At 36.8% G+C, this 23,073-nt stretch overlaps 1 protein-coding gene across 1 annotated transcript in view; it reads right to left on the minus strand.

Annotated features, from left to right (window-relative positions):
* The window catches only part of SEPSECS (Sep (O-phosphoserine) tRNA:Sec (selenocysteine) tRNA synthase), a 25,859-nt gene extending 2,792 nt beyond the window's left edge, over positions 1-23,067 (minus strand). Inside the window, exons 1-10 of the mRNA XM_019470213.1 lie at positions 23,031-23,067; positions 21,450-21,604; positions 19,031-19,149; positions 18,785-18,943; positions 16,057-16,210; positions 11,621-11,723; positions 8,771-8,900; positions 8,560-8,651; positions 1,259-1,352; positions 513-603 (exon numbers count right to left, since the gene is read on the minus strand). Of these exons, the coding sequence (XP_019325758.1) occupies positions 513-603; positions 1,259-1,352; positions 8,560-8,651; positions 8,771-8,900; positions 11,621-11,723; positions 16,057-16,210; positions 18,785-18,943; positions 19,031-19,149; positions 21,450-21,538 (1,031 nt within the window). The 5' untranslated portion in view covers positions 21,539-21,604; positions 23,031-23,067. The remainder of the gene's footprint in view (positions 1-512; positions 604-1,258; positions 1,353-8,559; positions 8,652-8,770; positions 8,901-11,620; positions 11,724-16,056; positions 16,211-18,784; positions 18,944-19,030; positions 19,150-21,449; positions 21,605-23,030) is intronic.
* Positions 23,068-23,073: the final 6 nt, after the last annotated feature.

Here is a 23,073-nt window from a genome sequence, read left to right on the forward strand (position 1 = left end):
TTTTTTTTTTTTTTTTTTTTTTTTTTTTTTTTTTTTTTTTTTTTTTTAAACACAGTTAGTTCCGGAAAGCAGGATTTTCTTCCTTATGACAAAAAGCTATGTAGGGTATTAAAAGCTTATTCCCCTGACATCCAGCACAACCATATTTGTGCTGCAATAAACAAAACAAAGATCTTCCCTAAGTAGCTTACAACTTAACTATAAGATCAGACAACAGCTGGAAAACTAAATGAAACCAAGGGGTGCTATGGAATAATGACACTAAATCAAACGGGCATAGATTATCTATTTAGCCTACCAAAGCTAACAAAGAGGACCTCATTGCTAACTCAGGCAGGTAGGCATTATTAGTAGATGACAGTGATGAAGAAGGGTGTATTACTCTCTGACTCGTTATTGTCAGACTGTAATCTGTAATCATGAGACAATTGGTACAAAATAAATATTATAGGATTTCATAAAGTGTATGCTAATACAACCCCCCAAGTTTTTCAAATTCATAGCATCCTCACCTTGCTCCAGAAACCTGTCTTGTGAAAAGCATAGATCCAAGCTGGGTAACAGCAGCATCATTATTTTCATCTAGATTCTTCAGTGACATGGCTAAAGTAACAAAAGGTCAGGTTAAAACTACTACAAAGCTTCTTTTTCTCCAAAGAAGAACCACAGAAGACAAGCTGTTTTCCAACAATAAAAATCTAGCCAAATATTTGTGTTCACATACAAAGAAAAAAATAAATACTACTACTACATTTCATCGTTTTTAATTTTCCCACAAGCTGTCATATATTACTTCTTCAGTTAGACTGTATATGTAAGGCAGAGATTGTGCACAGGTAGGCAATATTACTTTGGTGTTCAGCAGAATTTTTGGTCAGAACAAATATCTTGAGTAGGAATTCCATAATCTCTTTTACAGCACTATAAGATGATGGGTAAAATAATTATACCTTAATTTATTTTTAAATCTACTTATTTATAAAGTATTACTACACGCTAACATAATCTGTCTGCCTTGATTACAATAAATGAGTATGTTGGACAGGAGCAATTTTGTAAAAAAAAAATAAAGGGCCCAAGTCACTACTCTACTTTTATAGTAGGTTACCTTATTAGGTTCAATGGTTTCATCTCAGCCTAAGAACAATTTAATGGAGTGTAGTGAACAATGTTTAATATATAGGAACTGTATGTGAAAGTGCATTATGAATGCACAATATATTAGAATTTTTTTTTAAAGCTAAAAACCAACAATTACCTAAGGAAATGGGATTATGTGGTGTGTCTAACAGTCTCTCCTTGTGGATATCTGCCAGCTTCTTCAGCTCACTTGAAAGATAGGAAAACATCTCCTGGAAAAAAAGATGCAATATTTTTGTTATTAGCTATCAAAGAGAGAAAATAGTACCTATTTCACAAAACTGTTAAGTCTCCATTATATCCTACAGGTGCCCAGCTGATCCTCTTTTCATGTGTACCAAGTAAGGGGACCAGACAATTCTCTGAAATCTATAAAGGAACAGCTCCGTTTCCTGAACACTCCTCTTCCCCCTCAAGCTGGTACAAAGCTCTCTACCTGGTCTAATATATGTGCTTGGGATGTCAGTCATTCCCTCTGTGGCCCTGAAAACTAGGGAGGTAAAATCTTGAAGAGATTCCCACTGCACAGCAGGTCTTACCCCACCCCACTCCTGCAAGAGCTTCCCCCCAGCCTAGCCCCCCCTGAGCCACAAAGAATGAACTGTTACCATCACAGATGGCCATGTTATGGCAAATTGCTCCTTAATTTATTTTCTCTCTATTAATACATTCCAGACTAAAAGCAGTGCATTTTGTTACCACCTATCACACAATCACAATTACCACTAGCGCACAGACTTCTTTTTCTGTATGAGCATGGCAATACAGTCTCTTAAGGAGAAGGCTATGAGTACACATTTGAATGTATTTTGTTTCACACAATAGATACTCTCCTGAATACTCAGCTCTATTGTGTAGCCAGTCCTCTTCCTGGGACCAACCCCCGCTGCGCAAGCCTACTAAAGGAATGGAGATATCTGAATTTCTGCTATCACTTAATTAGATTGCACCTTTATTATGAAAGTGTCATAAAACTGAGATTCATAAATGCTTTGGCTCAGATACAAGTCACACTGCACATAAAAGGCTGCTTCTCTTACTTCATCCCTATTTTATTTCCTCCCTCTTCCCCACTAGTAATCTATGATAATGGCTCATGGTCTTCCTGAGTTTAATATCTTCCTCTATTTCAGCTCAAAACACTTATGGACAGAGTGAGAATAAACACCATTCTTCTTACTGTAGCCTTTGGCGTCTCTTCCATCCTTTTTAATGCTTAGCCTCTCATTAAAAATAGCAAAAAGATACAGATACTGGGTAGTCTTTTTAAAAGATACTACACACCAGATTTTTCCTCTTTCTGGCCATAAAGATTGTGCTGCTCATCTGCTTCAATGTGACTGCCTGTTTAAGCAGCCTCATCAATTTCTGGACCTGACAAGTGATTTCTCATTCTTTAAATAGAGTTGCCTCTTCTGTTTGTAGACCAGTATCCTGTTCTGACCTCTGCACTCTGACAGATACAAATTATAGCTCGTAATCAAAATTATGTTTTTGAGCAGAACCTCCCAAAGGTCTTATGAAGCCAAATGAGCTTTGTGGTAGCTAAGTTAGAAGAATACTACAGCTGCTTTTCTTGAGCCACTGCAGTGAACCCAGTCTCACTTCATGAGTGACCAAACGAACACAGCTCCTGACCTGTTCTTCCCAATGCCATAGAACAAATTCAGCCAGAGAGGAAAAAGTACCATGTTACTAAATGAATTAGGCTATTGAGTCAACTATCAACAAGAGCATAAAGCTTCTGTAATATTTGGAACAAGAACAAAAATTTTGGGAAGCATCTATGGGTAATTATCAGAACTTGAAACTTGTGAAAAATCATTATTTTTCAGAGGCATTTGTAAATCAAGTGATTTTATGGTTTCAATTAATCAGAGTTTATTTACAGTTCACTTGCAGAAGTTGAAAAACATTTGTGTTTCAAATGTTCAGGCACTTTTGCCTTCCTTCTGGTCCCTCACTGAATATAAACACATTACTCATTTGTTATTTGCTTTCCACAATGAGCATCACCAATGTGTTAGCCATTTTATTAGTATTTTTTTGGAATTCAAATCATAAATTAATTTGTGCTCCCTCTGCTGGCTATTTACTTCTACAACTGAAGCAAAGTACTACAGAAGTGTACATAAATTGTGTCTACTATGGAGATATTATTGGTGAAATTAGTACTGAGAAAAACCTGGAACAGGAAGAAATTCCCAAGTAATTAATTTTTGCATGGTGTAACTAGGGAATTCTCTATTGCATCTCTTACAGTATTTATTACTGAAAGGACTACAAGTTAGTATAACCGGTTACCCACTGTATAAATGTATTACATTAAATTAAGATCAAATACCTAGGTTACTAGATGAGCCTTTACATACACAGGAATTTGTTAAAACAAGGGAGAATGGAAAGATGGCCAAAAAAAATCCAAGTATGTATTTCATCTGTTTGACTGAAGCTACCAGAACACAAACTCAGAACTTCTTATTTTTATGAATGACACTATTTTACATCTTTCCATTGGAAGCCCTCTAGATATTTTATAGTTTCAGAAGTTAAGCAGTTTGTTACAGAATAGATTAACGGCCTTTCCAAAAAAAGGAAAAAAGCAGTATTTTTGTGAGGTCACATCTATAACCAACCTCTATTATAAAATATTTCTGTTATGTGGAAAATTTATAAGCACCCTAAGCAATTATATACCAATGAGCTCTTACACAATTGATCTTCTGTGGTAGGCACTCAAGTTTTCTCTATTATGCTAAAGTTGCATTGAACAACCCAAGCACTAAATGTCAGTTAAGTTTCATTATTTAATTTACTTTTTCCCCTTAGAAACTTATCCCAAACCTCACCAGGCTAGTGAAACGAATACTAAACTATGTGAAAATGTATTGCACTTCTTTTGGTCTTTCTAGCACCTAAAGAACAAGTCAATAATGGTGTTTGAGTCCAATGTGCCAAATGACTCGATTATTTGAGCAAAATGGCCTACTTCCACATATGTATACAAAAATATTTTCAAGAATTTTTGTAACAATTATTTAAAATATTTGAATCATACTGTATTTACATTATAAAACTATTTTTTACTAGAACCTACACTAATATGGGTGACTCTTCATTTGTTGCTCTGTTGTGATAGGCACTATTGTTCTTCCAAATGAAAATAACTAGAGGGAAACAAGGAAGGAAAAAGCCAGTAACTCCAGAGAAAAAGCAGAAGATGGGGGTACTAAATATGCCATTAGTTCCATATCAGGTGACAGAGAGACAACTGATGAATGCCAGAAGACTTCTCACATGTGATTGAAACTATCCTAGCTGGTTCTAACCACCCAGCTGGCTTATGCTCTGAGTCTGTAATACTCTGCCCTCCTCTCATCTGAAAAGACGAGTTGTCCTCAGAGAACAGCCATATAGCTGTTCATGGCACTGAAGAACACACTGCAGAAGAGTAATTTTACAACCTCTTTGCACTAGATGCAGACCGCCAACTCTCATATGCTGTACCTGAGACTGATCTGGTCCCATCTTAAATTACTTTGCAGTAGCAGCTGTTTATAATGCACCCATCATAGCCTCTTCTGCTTTGCGTATCAGACTGACCAGCTGCATCTGACCTGTGATCTGATCAGACCACTTGGCACACCATGCAGATAAAGAGAGGCTGCTGTGCTGAGCATGGAGACCTGTTAGTGCACACCCCAGAGAACCCCAGTAGAAGGCTTACTTTCTTGAAATGCAGCCAGACACGATAGAAACTGTCCATGTATGTGTGTGATACCTACATATACCACATACCCTCATAATACAGATTCTCCTGCATTGCAAGATCAAGAATTTTGTAAGTCTTGTTGCCAACCTGATATTGTAACGCTAATGCTGACAATCACCATACTCATATTTTTTTTTAAAAGGTCTTTCTTAACAACGCTGATCAACACATTTTCTCTTCAGCACTTGCAAAACCCTGAGATCAGGCTTCTTGTGGGCGATACCTCTCCAATACATGCTTTGAGTATGTAGGCCTCTTCGAAGCTTCCATTCATACTTGGCACGTGTTTAACTACCCACCACTATTTGAGATAATGATTACATTCAGTTAAACTATCTTGCCTCCAGCCAGTCTACAATTTGAATATGGTTCCACATACTTCACACGAGGAAAATCCTGCAATATTCCCACACGTTTGACAAACTACAGTGTGGCAAAGTGACTAGACAAGTAGAGAGAGGAGTGACAAATGTCTGTCTTGTTGTAAGAATATTTGATTTTTACATTTTTAATATCCAGCATTAAATGGCTTTTCTCTTATTCTTAAATTCAATCATGAGTAGAGCAGCAATATAAACTCACACTGAACTGTACAAATAATTTATTCCTTTCAGAATAATTACATCAATGATAAACCATAAAATGTAAACCCAGTATTTTACTGAATTGTAAAAACCAAACAATTTCCTCCCACTCAGTGTGATTTTGAATAATTTACATTCATACTCCATAAGGACATAATGACTCCAGTTAATCACTCTTAGAAAGTATACAGACAGATGGATACAAATATAAAAAGCTCCATCATGTCCCAAGTAACACAGAAATACATTTAAGAAAATCAGAATTATCTGGATCATTAGATTGTCAAGGAAAGTCTAATGAGGAAATCCATAACTGCTGAAAACAAAATGGCACCATCACCTCTTCAATAATACCAGTATAATAACTAGTTAAATGGATTAAATGGACCACACTGGAAAATAGTTAAGAGGTATTAAACCTGATATGTAGGGTCCTGAATGTAAACCCTGAATGTAGGGTCCTTGCTCTCCATCAATTCTGAGGTGACAACTGAAGTCTACTGTTTATGCTATTACACAGTGTAACCACTATATTTGCTACATGTGGCCTGGTTCAGACACAAATACATACATGAAAATAAAGAGTTTTAAGACCTGGTGATGCAGAATATGGGACACAACATAACCCGTACTGAGGAAATCAAAGGAGTCACTACAAAAATATAACTTTTACATAATATTATGAGTTCTTTAAATGCACAGATATTAACAAATTTGACTATGGATCAGCTGCCATTATCTGCATTACAAAAGGACCTAGAATCCCCTACTGAGATCAGAAAACCACTGTTCTAAACACTACATAAACATATAAAAAGGAATACTGAAAATTTAGAGCAAGGGAGAAAACATTACCTTTGGTGGTCTTCTTCCATCCTTACTCTGGAAACATCAAGGCTAAATATGACTGTTGAAAACACTCCTTATTAAGCTTTCATATATGGTCACCTTTATTCAGACGCTTGGACAGCATGTGTGTTACTCCCTTGCTCTTCTGTCCTCAGATCCATTGCACCATTTTACTCTTTCATATCATAACATATAGTCTCATACTCTTGGACAACTGCACACTACATGACTGTCAGCTTGTCAGAAAATCCCACTCCACATACATGTTCCTCTCCCTCACATAATCTCTTCCCTTCCTATATTAAACAGTTCACCTGTGTAAAAGGAAAACTGGGCAGGCTATTTCTTTCCTTGGTTGTGTGAGATTAATCTCTTCTCAGTAATATTCTGGTCTTTCTGGCTTGAGCTCAAACAACCTGAAGTAACACTCATGTGAATAAGGATAAGGTAAAAAGAGAAAGAAAAAAAAAAAAAACCCTTGGAGTTTTTTTATAGCTGACTTTTTGTGTGAGTAGGTGTAGCTGCACTGATATAGAAAGGAGTACCCAATGTCAAGCTATAAATAGCTCCTGCTGGGAGCGTAATAGCTCTGCCTCTGCTTTCACAGAGCACAGGCAATAAACTATCACTATTACATTTTTACAATTCAGGAACAAACAGATTTAAGCAAAAAAAGGTTTCTATTTCTACAGCAAATCCAATAACAGAAACGTATTTATGCCATATATAAGGCTGTGTTTATAGAGTATACTCACATTTGAAATAAAAAGACCTGAAGTTGTAAAAATATAATGCTTTATTCACTTTAGAATTCTACTTCCAAGAAAGTGACATGACTCAAAATACACAGCTATTCATTAAGACATTTTATTTATGAAAGAATTATTATTTATGACTTGGAGAATATTTATACCTCCCATTATGTATCTCTTACCAGTGTAAACGTAACATCAAAATCAGTTTTGCAGAAGACACGATAAATTCACTTGAGAGTTTTTTGGAGATGAGAGTGAAGGGGGAAAAATACAATTTGCTTTTAATGAAGACACAAACCATGCATGGCAATACGTACAACAGTCCAGAATAAAACGTTAGAAACTGTATTGCAATAGTGGCAAAAATGGTAACTGCTTTCAGTGTTTCATAAGCCACGTTTTCACTTCAGTTGCACAGATCACTTCTTAGTCCTTGTAAGGCCACTAAGCTGGTTTGGTTTTCTATAGTCTAGCTACTCCTATGGGATCTCAATTCCAGTATAGAATTTCTGGATGCCCCTACAAGCAGCTAGGAACAAGTCACAGCATCCAGCACTATTACCCTGCCAGGTAATCAAAGGCATCAGCAAGCTGACAGCAGGAAAGAACTGGAATGTAGTTTCTAAATAAAATAATGGAACAGATCATGCATGATTTAAAACTATTAACTTAACAGTACTTAATTCACAGCATTTCCTAAAACCCTCTACAAAAAGAATCCTCTGTGTTTATATATTAAGGTAGCAAAATCAGGCCTGTATTATGTCCAGAATTAAGGACAACTGAAGATGTACAGGTTCCAACCTTAGACCACTTGAATGTTTGTGCAATGCGGTTATAGCCAACGTAAAACAAAGTCTGTGAGAGGCAGAGAAGAAACCTAGCTCTGTATCTAGATGAACACCTTAAATGACAGTATTCTTCTCTTTTTGTGGCCATGCACAGTATTTACAACCTAACCAGAAGCTGTGATTCTCCAGAGAATGTGGTACACAAACATTTAATTAAACACTATCATAGCACAAAGGCACAATAGGGCCAAATGAAGAAGAGCAGAGACCCCTGGGTTACCTCTGAGTGTCCGATCTCATGCTGTAGTCCTGGAAGCCGCGCGACCGTGATAACACAGCACAGTACTTCTCAGATTAAGCTTTTGTGGGCAAAATTCTACTGTATTAGTCACACTTTAGAACAACAAATATGAATACTGTACAAGATAGTACAGGACCTCAGTTTAGCTTTCTGGTTTGGAAAACAACATGGAAATCATGCTTACTCATGAGCACCATTTGGCCAAGAAGTAATTATATCATCTTGCCTTTCCAGATTCAGAGCTGTGAGCTCAGAAGAAATTCAATGGCATTCTAGACAGAAACTGGATTTACTACACAAAGCAGTTTTGCAACAAGACTTTGTTAACAGCTGGCTTCAAGAAAGTGCTGCTTGCCAAAAAGCTTACCTTTCTCTCTTTCAGTAACTGTTTGTAACCACTGGCACCTAGAGACAGAAGTGTAATGAGGACATCTAAAGAAGGAGACGCAGATGCTCTTCCTGAAAAAAAAAAAAATACAGATTAAATTGCCAAAAACAAATTTTATGTGAAAGAAAGCTGATAATCAAGTTTTCTACAGTTATTTTGTATGGATGAAATCAGTCCATGAACTACTTACCTGGATACATTTTGCTGATCTCCTGAATGAAGGACTCATTGAAGCCAGCAATGATAGCACCACCTACTGGAACCATAAAATTTTTGTCCAAGCTCTGAACAAAAGCATCTATTCTGCCTACTCGAGCACCCTTTATCAAAAAGGAACAACAAAAAAAAAAATCCACAGCACACATTAGGAAAAAGGAAACGTGATAGCATCATAATTACACAGCAATGTAACAAATAAATATAATTCCTGAAACTCTCAGATGCTGTATTTGTGATGAAAATTAAAAATCATAGTATTACTTTTTCTTAGCATTGCTCATTACTATTGTCTGCTTACATAGTACTTTACAAATTCCTATTTTGCTGTGATTTAAAATATTGATTTTAGCTCCTGCAAGGCTAAGTGTAGCTTAATTTCAACAACAACCAAAAAGAAAACCCTTGGAATTTAATGGGGATTATACAGTTAAAACTGTACAACCCAAAACATTTCACAGATTCTCACAGTAAAGGGCTACAGGTTAATGCTTCGTTAGCAAAGAAGATTTTGTTGATACACATATAAATTTGCATTAAAACAAGTGGGCTGTGACAGCACTCCTTCTTATAAGGCTGCTTGCAAGACCAAGATCCAGATAACTTCCTATAGCAATTTCCCCTATTCCCAGAAAACAAAGCATCCTTATACCTAGCCACTCAGATATTCTTAAAGGAAAAAATGTAGATTCTGCAGTACATCTTCAATTTGGGTAATATGCTACTGTGAACTGTACAATTAAAAAGTATGCAGCATAACAGAACCTGAGAAGTATATTAAAGAACATACACATTAAAGTATATTCAAATACATACATATCAAAGTACTACATACTAAAACCAAGAAATAGAAACAGTTAATAGCTATGGCAAAAAGAGTGAAAGAAGCACATCCAACTAAACCACAGTTATTATTTCTATGTTTTAATAGCTTAGTGCTTGGGAGATGGGAAGAAGCACTCTTGAGTTTGTCAGTTTTTGATGGGAAGATGAAAGCCAGCAGCTATCATTTGATTTAATTGACAGGAGACCACCAGAGGAAAAGCATGACAAATGAAATGGTCTCAAAAGCTCTTTCCTGTGATACCCTTGCAAGTTCTGTTCACACTGTGCTCAGCATGTACATATTCCTAAGCATTAATAACTACTTCCTCATAGACCGTACATTTTCTATCGCAGGAAATACATTTTTGTAAATAAATGTGAAACAAATCAGAGCTCAAATGTATACATTTGCATAACCAAAGAACAAACAACCCCCCCCAAACAACCTATCAAGAAGCCAAGAAAAAACACAGAAACCAACACAATAACCCTTCTATTTGTAGCTTTATAGTCTGAAAAGATTATCATTAGATACATCTCACACAGTAAAACTCAGCAATTCCACAGCCCGCTTCATGTTAGAATTTCACTAAACTTGTGCAAATTAAATACAATAAACACATACCAAGTACATTACAAATAAAGCATATGCCATTTTCTATTTCACATCTCTTCAAGTTTTGTCAAATTCCTTCAGTCTCTCAAGATTTAGAAACACCAACATGACATTCCTGTCATAATTATATATCAAGTTGGTCTGTGACCAGTTAATAACATAATGTCTTCTTAACCAGGAAAAAAAAAAACTGACCAGCATATTTTAAATTCATAATAGTTCAGGATTCCCTGGATCCTGTTAAAAAAAAAATCCCCCTATTCTTTTGATATGGGCAGAGAGAAAAGGGAAATATTGAAGAAACAGCGCACGTACATTGCAATGAGCAAAAATGCAAGAATTACAAGTTTCATGGCTGGTCTTAGATATTAAGCAAAATAGTTCAGGGATTCCCTGATCCTGTTAAAAAAAAAATCCCCCTATTCTTTTGATATGGGCAGAGAGAAAAAAAATATTGAAGAAACAGCGCACGTACATTGCAATCAGCAAAAATGCAAGAATTACAAGTGTGCCATTTTCTATTTCACATCTCTTCAAGTTTTGTCAAATTCCTTCAGTCTCTCAAGATTTAGAAACACCAACATGACATTCCTGTCATAATTATATATCAAGTTGGTCTGTGACCAGTTAATAACATAATGTCTTCTTAACCAGGAAAAAAAAAAACTGACCAGCATATTTTAAATTCATAATAGTTCAGGATTCCCTGGATCCTGTTAAAAAAAAAATCCCCCTATTCTTTTGATATGGGCAGAGAGAAAAGGAAAATATTGAAGAAACAGCGCACGTACATTGCAATGAGCAAAAATGCAAGAATTACAAGTTTCATGGCTGGTCTTAGATATTAAGCAACCTCCTCTTCAAACTAAACAGCAACAGAAATTAAACGTTTTCGAACATAACATTGAACTTAAGCCAGTTTCCTCAGCCGTTCTCTGTGCCAACAATATTTTAACAGTGGCAACATCTACAAAGTGTTGCTGTAGAATCTTGTACCTTCAATTTAAAATCTGTAACTCACATTCTGTTGAAGGCTTAATCCCTCTTCAAGTATGATCCATTATTTTATTCAACAAGTTTAGGAAATATTTTAAGAAAGCTTATTAAGGACATTTTTCCATTATGAAAGACACTCAAACATAAACAAAACCTAAATAAATTTGGGTTTACTACATAAAAAGCACATAATAGAAATAACAAATATTATTTTTAAGTTCTATTTCCCCCTGCTCCGCTTTCTCAGAAAATTGTTCAAACATCAGACACGCTTGGGATTAGTCTCAAAGCTGTGAAACATCTGACAAAATTTGCTGGTGTTGTCTACAATCAGAGATTTATTTCTACTTGTTCAACAAATTATTATTTGAAATACACAGCTCCTACCTGCTGGATAAGATGCATACATTTTGAAGACTGAACTCCATACGCATTGTTGACAACATGGGGAATGTCATAATTAGCACAAATCACAGCCAGTTCCTCCAGCCTATGAGGACAAAATTGTAATTTAGAGAAGCATTGATAACTGTAACTCATGTTACAAATCAGACCATTAAAAGACTGAAAGGTCTACAAGGAGGTAGAATGAGAAAAGAAACTTTTTTGATTAGTTCCTCAAGGTAGCACTTGTCACCTTAAGCTATAAAGGTTAAGAAGAAAATTCTGTCAGCTTTTACATATACTACAAGTTGTTGACCTGGGCTGAAATTTTTCATGCTTCACTGAAAGTTTCATCTGGAACACAGTAAATAGTTCCTAAATCATTCTGCTTCAAACATAAGCATTTTTTTGTTCTACTTTAATGATAACTAACAGAGCTTTAGCTGTTGATGCTTTTTTCCCTTTTCTTCTAATATTCAACCTGAAAATGGCCTAATGGAAGTTTCAAGATGTGTCTTGGGAATCAAAAGCATCATATAACAGTAAGTCTTTACATGTTTCTGTTTTTTTCAAAGAACTAATATTTCAACCCTTCGGCTGAAATCTCACTTGCGTATTTCAGATAAACTGATTAACAGAAAAGATATTCTTCAAAGGAATGGAGAGCCCTAAAATGCCTGAATGTGGTAATCAACAAATTAAAACTTTGTTCAACTGTTTACTCAGAAATGAAGACAACTCTTCAATTGTCTTTAGAAATCCCCAAAATCACAGTGAGCTCAGCCTGGACTGATTTTTCAGTCAAACCAGGATTTATATGGGTGCACAGGTCACTTTGGGTAAGGGTCTTCAGCATTTTAAACATACATGTACTTAGTACCCTTTTTCTAAGCACTCCAATCATGCTCTATTTTTTAAAAAAGCTCTTGATTTCCCCCAAACTTGTGAATATATTTTAGAAATAAAATCTATTTGAAAAAATAAGGTAATATACAATAATTTAAAGTGATTATAAAGGTAATATTATTTAAAAAAAAAAAATCAGGAAACTCTAAACCTTCAATGCATTTTTATTCTATCTCTTTCTGTACAGCCTCTCGCTGTAATTTACTGACGTTCATATAAAATGTGACAGAGTATGAAAACATTTTCCAAGAGGTGACATTCCTTTGCATTCTATTTCTATTACATTGCCTAGTGTCATTTTGTAATGCAAAATTCAGCTGCAAACCTCAGATTAAATTTTCTAAACCTCAATCCTTAGGAAAACATCATCATCGCTGTGTTATCCCTAAAGAAACCACAAGTATTTAATGATTAGGAAACACCAGTAGTGTAACGTATGCATTGATTTTCTACAGTCAAGATATTCGGCAGGAGCTGAAGGTCCAGTAATTTTTCACATTTATCAACATCCTGAACCCTGAACTATGTAACATTAACAGAATACTTCAGGAAACATAACACTACACAGGGCAAAGTTTTTGCCTTCTGATCTGCTGATCTTACTCAGACTCATTCCTCATCTTCCACAGAGACTCAAAATAAAACAGTTCCCCTCTCACAGGCTTCTTTTCAAGTGCAGGCAGAGAACTTCACCAAATTGGAAACATAGAGGGTGTACTGCTATGTATGTTTGCCTTTCTCACCTCCTGAGACTTAAAGGAGCAATAAGCTAGCTTCTACAAGTACTGAAAACTGAAAAGTCTTTTTACTTTTCCCAGAAATACTCTACTGAACAATTAGATCCATATTACAATATAGGATGAGAGTGCTACAGTTTGAAAAGAATATGTGATTATGCAAGGGAAGCAAACAATTATGCACACCACTTGTCTGCTTCTAAGGCTTAAAATGAACCATTAAAAGAGCTGCTAGTCATATTAGAAAAATAAAGCATTAATGTAAGTTTGGCTACTACTTGAGTTCTTAAAAGTCACAAATAGGACTTACAGAAGTATTCTCCAGATTATTCTTTCTTTCTCTCCTGCTTGTGAAAGTTCATAAAAAAGAAAGCTTTGCTCTTTCTTCTAATATTGATGAAAGTAACAAGATACAGGGTTCTGAAAGTACATAAACTAACTGAAAAAGACACTTTTTTTCTTTTAGTTCTCTTAAATATGGTAGTTTTAGAGACAACTCACAGCAACAGCAGGTAAAAGACTGCCTGAGAACTGATGTCTCTCTGAGGAAGGGGGTTTATACACTAGTGAAGTATTCCCATAAAGTTAAGTAATACTTCAAAGGAAAGCTATAGGTACACAGGCATAAAACTCTTACCCTAACCTTTTAACAATCCTAAGCCACTTAAAATTTTAAAACACCACCACCACAACGAAACAAAGCCTTACAAATGCAAGGTATTTAAAAAAAGACATTTAAAATGGTAACCTCCAGAAATGCTGTACGGGATTTTCCTTCCTGTAGGAAGATGAATGTTATGGCCTTCAATAGTTGACAGTATCCTTTAAATAGAAAGTGCGTTCAAATCCTCCTATATCTATGGTATATCATAACACAGTGCCACTACCTAATAATTCATCTCTTAGTTGCCGAGGACAAAACAATTGCATGTCAAAAAGAGGAGGCAGATAAGGAAAAGATTCATTTACCCAAGCTATAAAATAGACCATTCAATTTTGATAGCTGTGATTTAAGGTAGCCAATAAATCTGCAAGTCAACTTCAAGCAATGTTCATAGTATTCTGACAGAATTATATGGTTTTAACTTTCCTCTAGCAACTGGTTAACCTATGATACTGGGGTTTTTTTAAAGGTAGGAAAACAGAGCGAAACATATCTTTATTTGCTGTGTTTCAGAGTCAATGTTTCTTTCCTATACTTGCAAATATTAAACTAAATTTTCCAGATAACAAAGTAATTAACAAAAAAGCATGCACTGCAGAGGAACTCTAAACATAAGTCTTTGCAATTTTGTGATAAATTAAGAACAATTAAAGTGGAACAACTGAGACACTACATTTAAAACCATGTAAAAAAAAGACATCTTACTAATATCTCATACTTCAGTGTAGTACATACAAGCCCATAAAAATATACCTGTTCAATTGCAAAACTTAACAAATTTGCTTCTTGATACTTATTTTCATAAGCAAATAGAGAAAGCAGGTTTTGCGAGTAACAATGGTGCTCGTTTTGGACAAATGATTCAATATACCAAATGCTTTGGCCACCTCTACTCCAACATGTCATTTTCAGATTGAGAAGTTTTCAAGTATTTCATAACCAAGCTACACGTTGAAATAAGGTCTCAGATACTCTATTTCCCATCCATAACCGTAATGCTCATCTCAGCTTCAGCTAGTGCTTGAATGACATCTTTGTAGCAACTACGGAAGTTATGTACATGGACACATAATATTAGGAGAGAATACAACGTATTTTTAGCTTCTTTTAATGGTGATTTAACAGCTGGAAATAAGAAGTAGCAGCATCATGCAATCAGGCAGGAAATGTTCAAACCAAGACAAGTTACATCAGGGCAAATCATGTTATACTCATACAGCACATCTGCCCTAGATGCTTCCAAGAGTTTCCTTGTATCAGTATATCTTAATTAGCCCTATAAACATCAGTATAATACAGGAAAGAGTAACTCAAGCAAAGATTTTAAATGTAGCTGTAGCTTTTTTTTTTTTTAAACTGTATTAACAGCCTCTGAAAATTCATCATCATGGGCTAGAGGAGAAGAGTAGAAGAGGCAACAGTAATATTAAAATGTGGCATTAGCTATGGAACTACATTTCCTGGACTATGTTTCTATGAAAGTCTACTTTTACTACTTCCATGAAATTATAAGAAAACCACTACCAAAATAACATTCATTTCACCATAAGAGATCATCATTAACCTCAATTATATGGCAGAAGGAAGACCTTCTGCATTATTCTCACTTTTTTAATATACTTTTCTGAAAGTGGAACATTGTTTCAACCTGCCATTTTCCTTAAGCAAGGGGATTAAAGTATCTTTACTAATTGTTGGCAGTAATTAAGCAATTTTAGGAAGATAGACATTCAAAACATGGAGGTTTTGTTTGTTGGGGTTTTTTTGGGGGGTGTGGTGGTGTTTGTTTGTTTACTAATTGTGCAGTAATTAAGCAATTTTAGGAAGATAGACATTCAAAACATGGAGGTTTTGTTTGTTGGGGTTTTTGGGGGGTGTGGTGGTGTTTGTTTGTTTTACAGTAACGACACACTTCTTACAAAGACTACTTACCTATCAGGTACCCTTGGAGCAAAGCAAGACGTTGTAGAATGCACACAAAGAATATTTTCAGCACCAAGAGCCTTGATTTTAGCCTCCACTGCTTCAATGTCTGTCCGTAGCTCATCGCCTTCTAGTACATTTTCTATCACCACTGTGGTGGTGTTTGTTTGTTTTACAGTAACGACACACTTCTTACAAAGACTACTTACCTATCAGGTACCCTTGGAGCAAAGCAAGACGTTGTAGAATGCACACAAAGAATATTTTCAGCACCAAGAGCCTTGATTTTAGCCTCCACTGCTTCAATGTCTGTCCGTAGCTCATCGCCTTCTAGTACATTTTCTATCACCACAGGCTCAAAACCTGACCAAAAAAGCAAGACCTGAATGTGTATCATAAAATCTCTGACTACTTGTGTGTTTTTAGTTCCAGTATAAATCTGAAAAATCTTCTGGCTTCTGTTGTTCTAACAGACTCTTTCAGACTTGGATTAAGAACACAGATACATAAACTGTTTTTAGCTATATGGGCATTGTACAATAAAACTACAATACTCTTGTGAAATACTGGACTCCAGACAAAAGCTTACCTTGCATTCTTTGCATGCAACAGGTTTGAAGATTGTTTTAAAAACAGATTAACCTCTTCCCTCCCAATTAAAAAGAAAGTGTTTGAGTGGCATTCTTGTAAAACATTAAAATACTAAAACAGCCTCTCTAAAAAAGGATGCCATTAGATGTAGCAATGCAATAAGGATTATGAATTGGCTTTCATCATAAGCCTCTGCCTTATTCAATCTATAAACTTCCAAATTACTTCTTAAAACATAAAAATGTCTATATTTGACCTTATTTGAAAGTGAACTTTGTCATATCATAAACCCCAAGCTATTTCCCAAGTCTTTTATTCTATTTTTTTAAGTTTCCAGTTTAACTTTGTATTTAAGATGTACAACAGCTGAACCTCATAAGGTTGTTTCTCAAGGACACATACAAGAAACGTTTGAAAAAAGGAAGTTATCCCCTTCTTCTAAATGCTGGAATGTTTGCAGTTTTGGAACGGGCTGCCCAGGAGAGATGCTGAAAAACCAGAGAGGGTCCATCAGAGGGCTACCAAGATCGTTGCGGTATAGCGCACACAGCTTAGAAAGAAAGGCTGTAAGAACTAGACTTTTCAAGCCTAAAGAGGCTAAGGAGACTAATAGCAACCCCCAACGATCTGAAATGGAATTACAAAGACAAGAGAGCCAAACTCTCCTGGGTAGGATACAAGAGGCAACAGCGACAAATGTTGGCTTGAAAGCTTCAGAATAAACAGTAAGAAAAACTTTTTTTTCATTCAGAGTATAGCACAGCACTGGAACTGCTATCCAGAGAAGTTGTGGAATCTCCATCCTCAAAGATTTTCAAGATTCAGCTAGACAAAGGCATGGTTGACCTAACCTAGCGCTTAAAGAGGGAAGCCTGTCATGGTAGTTGCTCAAATTTCTAGCTTATAAATAAGTAAGTCAGAAAGGTTTTGTTTACAGAACAAAACATTAGAAACCATATATTCCCTTCCCCAAACAGGTGTGGCATGGCAGAAACATCATGCTAGCTGAAGCGACTGTTACTTTCTTAAAAAACAGATACGTTCAGTTTACTGAATGAAAGTAAAGGAGAAGAGGAGGGGAAAAGGGAAAGAGTGATTTCCAAAGCAGTGTAACATGGCGGCAGCAATGTGAATTTTTCCTTCATGGCTCAACACCATGCCTTAACACTGACAGGAAAGGCCAAAACTCTACAGAAGAACTTGGACTAGAATGATTTATTGACATTGTTAGCCCTAGTCTGGTTTTCAATTAGTGATCTAGAAGACAGAGATTGCATTTAATGGATAGTTGTTAGATATCTGATACCTGCTTCTCTCTTATTTTTAGTTGATAATTCTTTTAATTCGTTATGTGATAGCTATCTTTTCAAAAAATTAACAGATCAATTATATTTCCTCACATCCTTCTCCATTATAAATGTAGTTTCCTTAGCTTGATGTTCTAAATTGAGCATAATATTCCAAAAACACTCCCGCTTTTCTTATATATATGTTCTATTTGTTATGATCTGATTCCTTTTAAACACCTCTGCATCTTAACCTGGACAGAATCCAGTCCCTGCTTCCAATTGTTTATCCATTTTTATCTAATGAGTCTTTTATGCAAAAAATAAATGTGTCCTAGGAACTAGGACCAGAATCTATGCCACCACCTGCAGGTACGTGCACTGAGCTGGGGAATTACGGTCTCCCTTACTTGCCCTTTCCTTGATCCCATGCATCTGCTGCAGGAGGGGACAGCTTCAGTGCAGGGATAGACTTCTACCCTTAGCTTACTTACAGTCTGGTAAACAAGAAATTCCATTTGAGAGAAATTAAGGTTTGAACTAAGAAAGGCACCAAACTAATTTCCTGAGTGAGCTGGGTAACACCGCAAGATTAAAACCAAGTAGGGTAGCTAACACTTCCCATGTTCTAAAAGAAAAGAATGTGCAAATCAGACAGCTTGCCACCTTCTGATCACAATTCCTAGGAAACATTTGCTTTTTGCATAAATCTAAGAGAGAGATTTGAACCACGAGCCTTGGTTTTACACAATTCTCAGGACAGCAAATTAGGCATCTAACTCCGAGTGAACTGTAACTTCCTTAGCATTGTGGTCTCTATTGACTACTTTATACACCTCTGTACCTCAGCATATGCCTACATTTTACAAGGCATTAAGAAGAAAACTCATACGTGTGATTGCATGTTAGAAATCAGGATTGTAGAAATAAAGCACTTAGAACTACTATGCATTAGGCCTTTTCCAGATCTTACTGCAAGCATATGAACTGATTGCTCTGCTAGATTAAGTTTTATATCTGTTAGAAGAACACACTGCGTAATCAGTCAGCTCCTTCTTACCTGCAGTTATCATTGATTTAAAGCAAGATTTCTGGTCTATACGTGGCCAGATAATGTATTTTGCCTTTGGCCTCTTGTGCCGCAATGTTAAAAAACACAGAGTTAGACTCATGCCAGTTGCCATGGGAACCACAAAGCAATTGGTCACTGTCCGGACACCTGCACATAAAAAGCAAGTCAGAAATTAACATGAAGAACCTACGACATGCCCCCACAAATGAGAGATATTTTCAGTTTTACACCTACCAGCCAGCTTTATAACATCCAGAACTACTGAATTAGTAAGTTTGTTCAAAAGGCTAGACCCTGCAGCTTTAGGCTGGACTGCAGAAATATCACCTGACCTTCCAATTCCATGGATCAACCTAAACAAAAAAGGTTGAAAACATACATCAAGTTTTTTCACATCCCAAAGCAATAATTCTTGCTGACTGAAGAGAATTTAATTTGAATAACAGTTGCAGAAAATGCTGTATCCAATGCAACATCAATATGTGCCATAATGAGTTCCATTATAACAAACTACATATATTCATACAAAACTGTCGGGGTTTTTTTTAACAGTAGATTTAACAATGGTCCAGTATGCAAGCAGAAACTTTGAGAAGACCCATAGTAGCAACACCTTCAGCATCTGGCAGGCTTCCTTTTAAGCACACCTCAGCACTTCTTGACGTCTGTTGAATTAGCATTATAAATGCTGACATATTCAGACACACAACTCCAAGGAAAACAGAAATCAGTTGCCTATAGTGTAGCATACCATAGGCATAGTGGTATTATACAGACACTCCCCTGGCAAATGCTTCACCTCCATACGGCAAAGAAATAATATATACTACAACAAAGTGTCCTGGAAGACGTTTAGGCTAATGTATCACTTTGCCCGTCTTTTTCTTCATCTTCACTTCATCTACCTCATTCTACTATGCAATATTATGTATCATGCAATACCATCTCTCTCTGCATTCTGTTTATAAATTATGTTTATAAACTGCATTTATAAATGTTGGATATTATTTAGCACCTTTCAGGAGCGGAGGATCCTGAAATCATTTATAAAATATAAGCTTACAGAACTAACTTTACCCATGGCTGAAATGCAGCAGCTGCTCAAGTAAGCTAGTAACAATGCACATCTATTTATGGCTTTAATTCTGTTTTTGTCTTGGGAATAGAATGAAATGCAGTCTGACGAGTGTATGGAATTCGGAACTTCTTGGAGCATAGTTTTACAGCTTAAATTTTTTTTCCCCATTTCAAGCTATAGGTTGAAATCAACAATAGCTTGATAATTAATTGAAACTTGCACGTAATCCTCACTCCATTAAAAATATTTTCTTCCCTCATTCCTGTTGCTATGTTCTTAATAGCTTTCTTTCTTCTCTACTATTTTTTCTTTTCTGCACATAAGTACTCCTTCCTAAGGAGCAATCCTCCCTAAGACTGGCCCTTAGAATTTGTTAAGCTGAAAGGAAAGACAGCTTGAGAACCATCTCCTGCTACCTCCATCACTCCCAAAGTTACCTGTAAAACTCATTGCAGAAATAAGTTGAGTGGAGGATGCCTCTACGCCTTTCCTTGCTATTGCTGACACTCAGGTGAAGGCGAGATGCCAGGTGACAGAGCTGCATCAGACCTACGGTAGCTAAATGCCAGCCCAAGCACTCTCTGGCCAGAAGCTGGGCATGCTTTCTCCAGCACTGTCAGAAAGCAATACTTCCTCGGATACTCTCCCCAGTGTGACCCTCTACCTCCCTCACCAGGCATATCCTAGACTAGAGAGCAGTACAGAAAACAAAAAAAGCCAAACTGATGTATTACTGGCTTTTTTCATTAATTTTTCCTGGTACTGTAGGGCTTATGAAAGCCATTAAGCCTAAGTAATTCAACTTCCATATGGTAAAAGCTTACTAAATTTCTGGTCTCTAACATGCTTTTGTGTTAATCTTTTAAGGAGAAACATTCCAGGAAATTTCACTTTGTTTCATTCCTGTTAGATAAAACCTTACAGCAAGGTACTCAGCACAGAACTCTACGCAAAAAAGATACATTCATAAAGAAATTAACGGAGAGCCTCTAGAATTATAGCATCCAACATACCCATCAAGTGTCAGAAGGGCTACAAGCTATTAAAAGCTCTTCTTGTCTTTATAGATCTCCTTACTTCATATAAAATCTATTATAGATGGACTGGGTTTTCATGTGCATATCAACTAATCACATTGTAAAGATATTAATGAATATAACAAAGTACCAATAGCTGTTCACTAGAAACGTTCGATACTTTACAACTACAATATGCAGTAGTATTTAATAATATACAGATAAAAAAACTGGAAAGTGTTAAAAGAGGCAAGTAATGCATGGATTATTTTAAAACAGGAAGATCTCTGCTTCCCTTGCATGCAGTCAGCTCAACATCTTAAGCTTCTACCAGTTCAGCATACAGGACACAACCCTGACAAAACATTTTTGTTTCTTTCAAGACTTTCCAATGAGTTATTAATGAAAATTCAATACAGAAAGTTGTATCAATTCAGTATCGCATTATATTGTTTTTCTCAAATGCTATCAAAGTCTCAGATAACAAGACATGATAAAATATGCCATTTGACAGCATTAATAATAAATCTGAATAATTCAAATTGCCAATAATTTGTACCTGTAATGTCTTCGGGCAACGAGCCCTGACGCCACTCTTCCTTCCCTCTCACCCACACCACAGTTGCCCAGAAAGTTATTGCTATCCATTATAGCAAGTTCATGAAGAAACAGTTCAATGGTGCTTTCATCCCATCCATCTTCAGGACATTTTCCCTTAGTAATAATAATATAAAGGTAACTATGAAACTTGGAAATTAAAAATGAACAAAACTTTATGCAACTTGTTTGATTAATGTTACCCTTCTTTCCCACGCTCAACAGCAGTTTGTATTTTCATTATGCTGTTTTATATTATCTAATGTTGTGAACCTGTATTCACAGAAAAGGTAAATAATGACTTTTCCATATATTAAGTGCAATTACATTAGCATATGCTGATATTAAAATAGTCAGGATATTTTTCACTTTCAAGTGTTCTTTAAGGTACACACAAAACCACTGCAGCACATACGTGTTAATTACTCCCTAGAAGACCATAGATTATTTGATGTATTCTCTAGACAGGAATCTACTACTACAGGAATTCAACAGAGAAAACTGGATGAAAGAGAGGTAACTGGGTATTATAGAACCAAAAATATTACTTATGAGCAGAAGGAAAATACAGTTTCACTTGTAACACATCTTCCTATCTGCATATTTTCCTTGCTAGTTATTATCTAATAGGTAAGGAAACCACTTACAGAATATAATGTGTCAAAACCTGCAACCAGAGACATGCTCTTTCTTGTGCTCTTTACTGCATTAAGAACTGCACTCATCTTTGCAAACTGCAGAAAAAATCCTCAGAGGAAAGGTACCCATAAACCCATGAAGCACTGCTATAGCAGCTCAACAGTCCAGAGGCCTTTTTTGCATGCCCCAATAACAGTAAAACGAATTCAGTAAAACTAATGCATTTCTGAAGTGTAGCATGAAAGTTAAGTTTGAAACAGTGGATGACGTGACTAAGGATGTTCAAGAACTGAAACATTCGAGAATTCATTGATAATGATTTCTGTACATCGGAGACAAAGAAATACATTGTTTTGGTACCTTACAAGTATCATTTTTTACCTCGTGTAACAATATGTTAGTATCTTACTGTTTTATAAAATTTCTTTAAGTGTTTGCCGGGCCTTTCTCAGCAAACGCACAACCAAAGGCAACCTTTTTTACTCCCAAACGTGGCCTTTCATTTTGGGGCTCCGTAAGGTGTCTGCCCCTACGGCAAAGCCAGCCGAGCTCTCCCGAGCCACCTCGCCCGGACTGTGCCCGACACCGCGGGAGCGCCGTGCCCCTGCCCACCGACACAGGGCGGCAAAACCAGTGTGAGAGCTGCTGGGGCGGAACGCCCCGGCTCTCCGCGGGGCCCGGCAGGCCTGCATGTTCACGGGGCTGTGCGGGGACGCTCCGGCCGTGCCCGAGCCGGGCGGAGAACAGCCCGGGGAGGCTCACTCGCGGGGCCTCAGGCCGGACCCGCGCCCACGGGCGGTTCAGTGCAGCTCTCCCCCACTGCCGCCTGCGCCGCTTTGCGCCAGGGCCCCGGTGTTCAGCCCGCCGCCTGGAGGGGCTGGCCTGGCGGGGCGGCCCCGGTTACCTGCTCCAGCAGGGCCCGCAGGCGCAGCTCGTGCGCGCGGCGG

The sequence above is a fragment of the Aptenodytes forsteri genome, unplaced genomic scaffold (assembly GCF_000699145.1).
Source record: "Aptenodytes forsteri isolate BGI_AS27 unplaced genomic scaffold, ASM69914v1 Scaffold333, whole genome shotgun sequence".
Lineage (NCBI taxonomy): Eukaryota > Metazoa > Chordata > Aves > Sphenisciformes > Spheniscidae > Aptenodytes > Aptenodytes forsteri.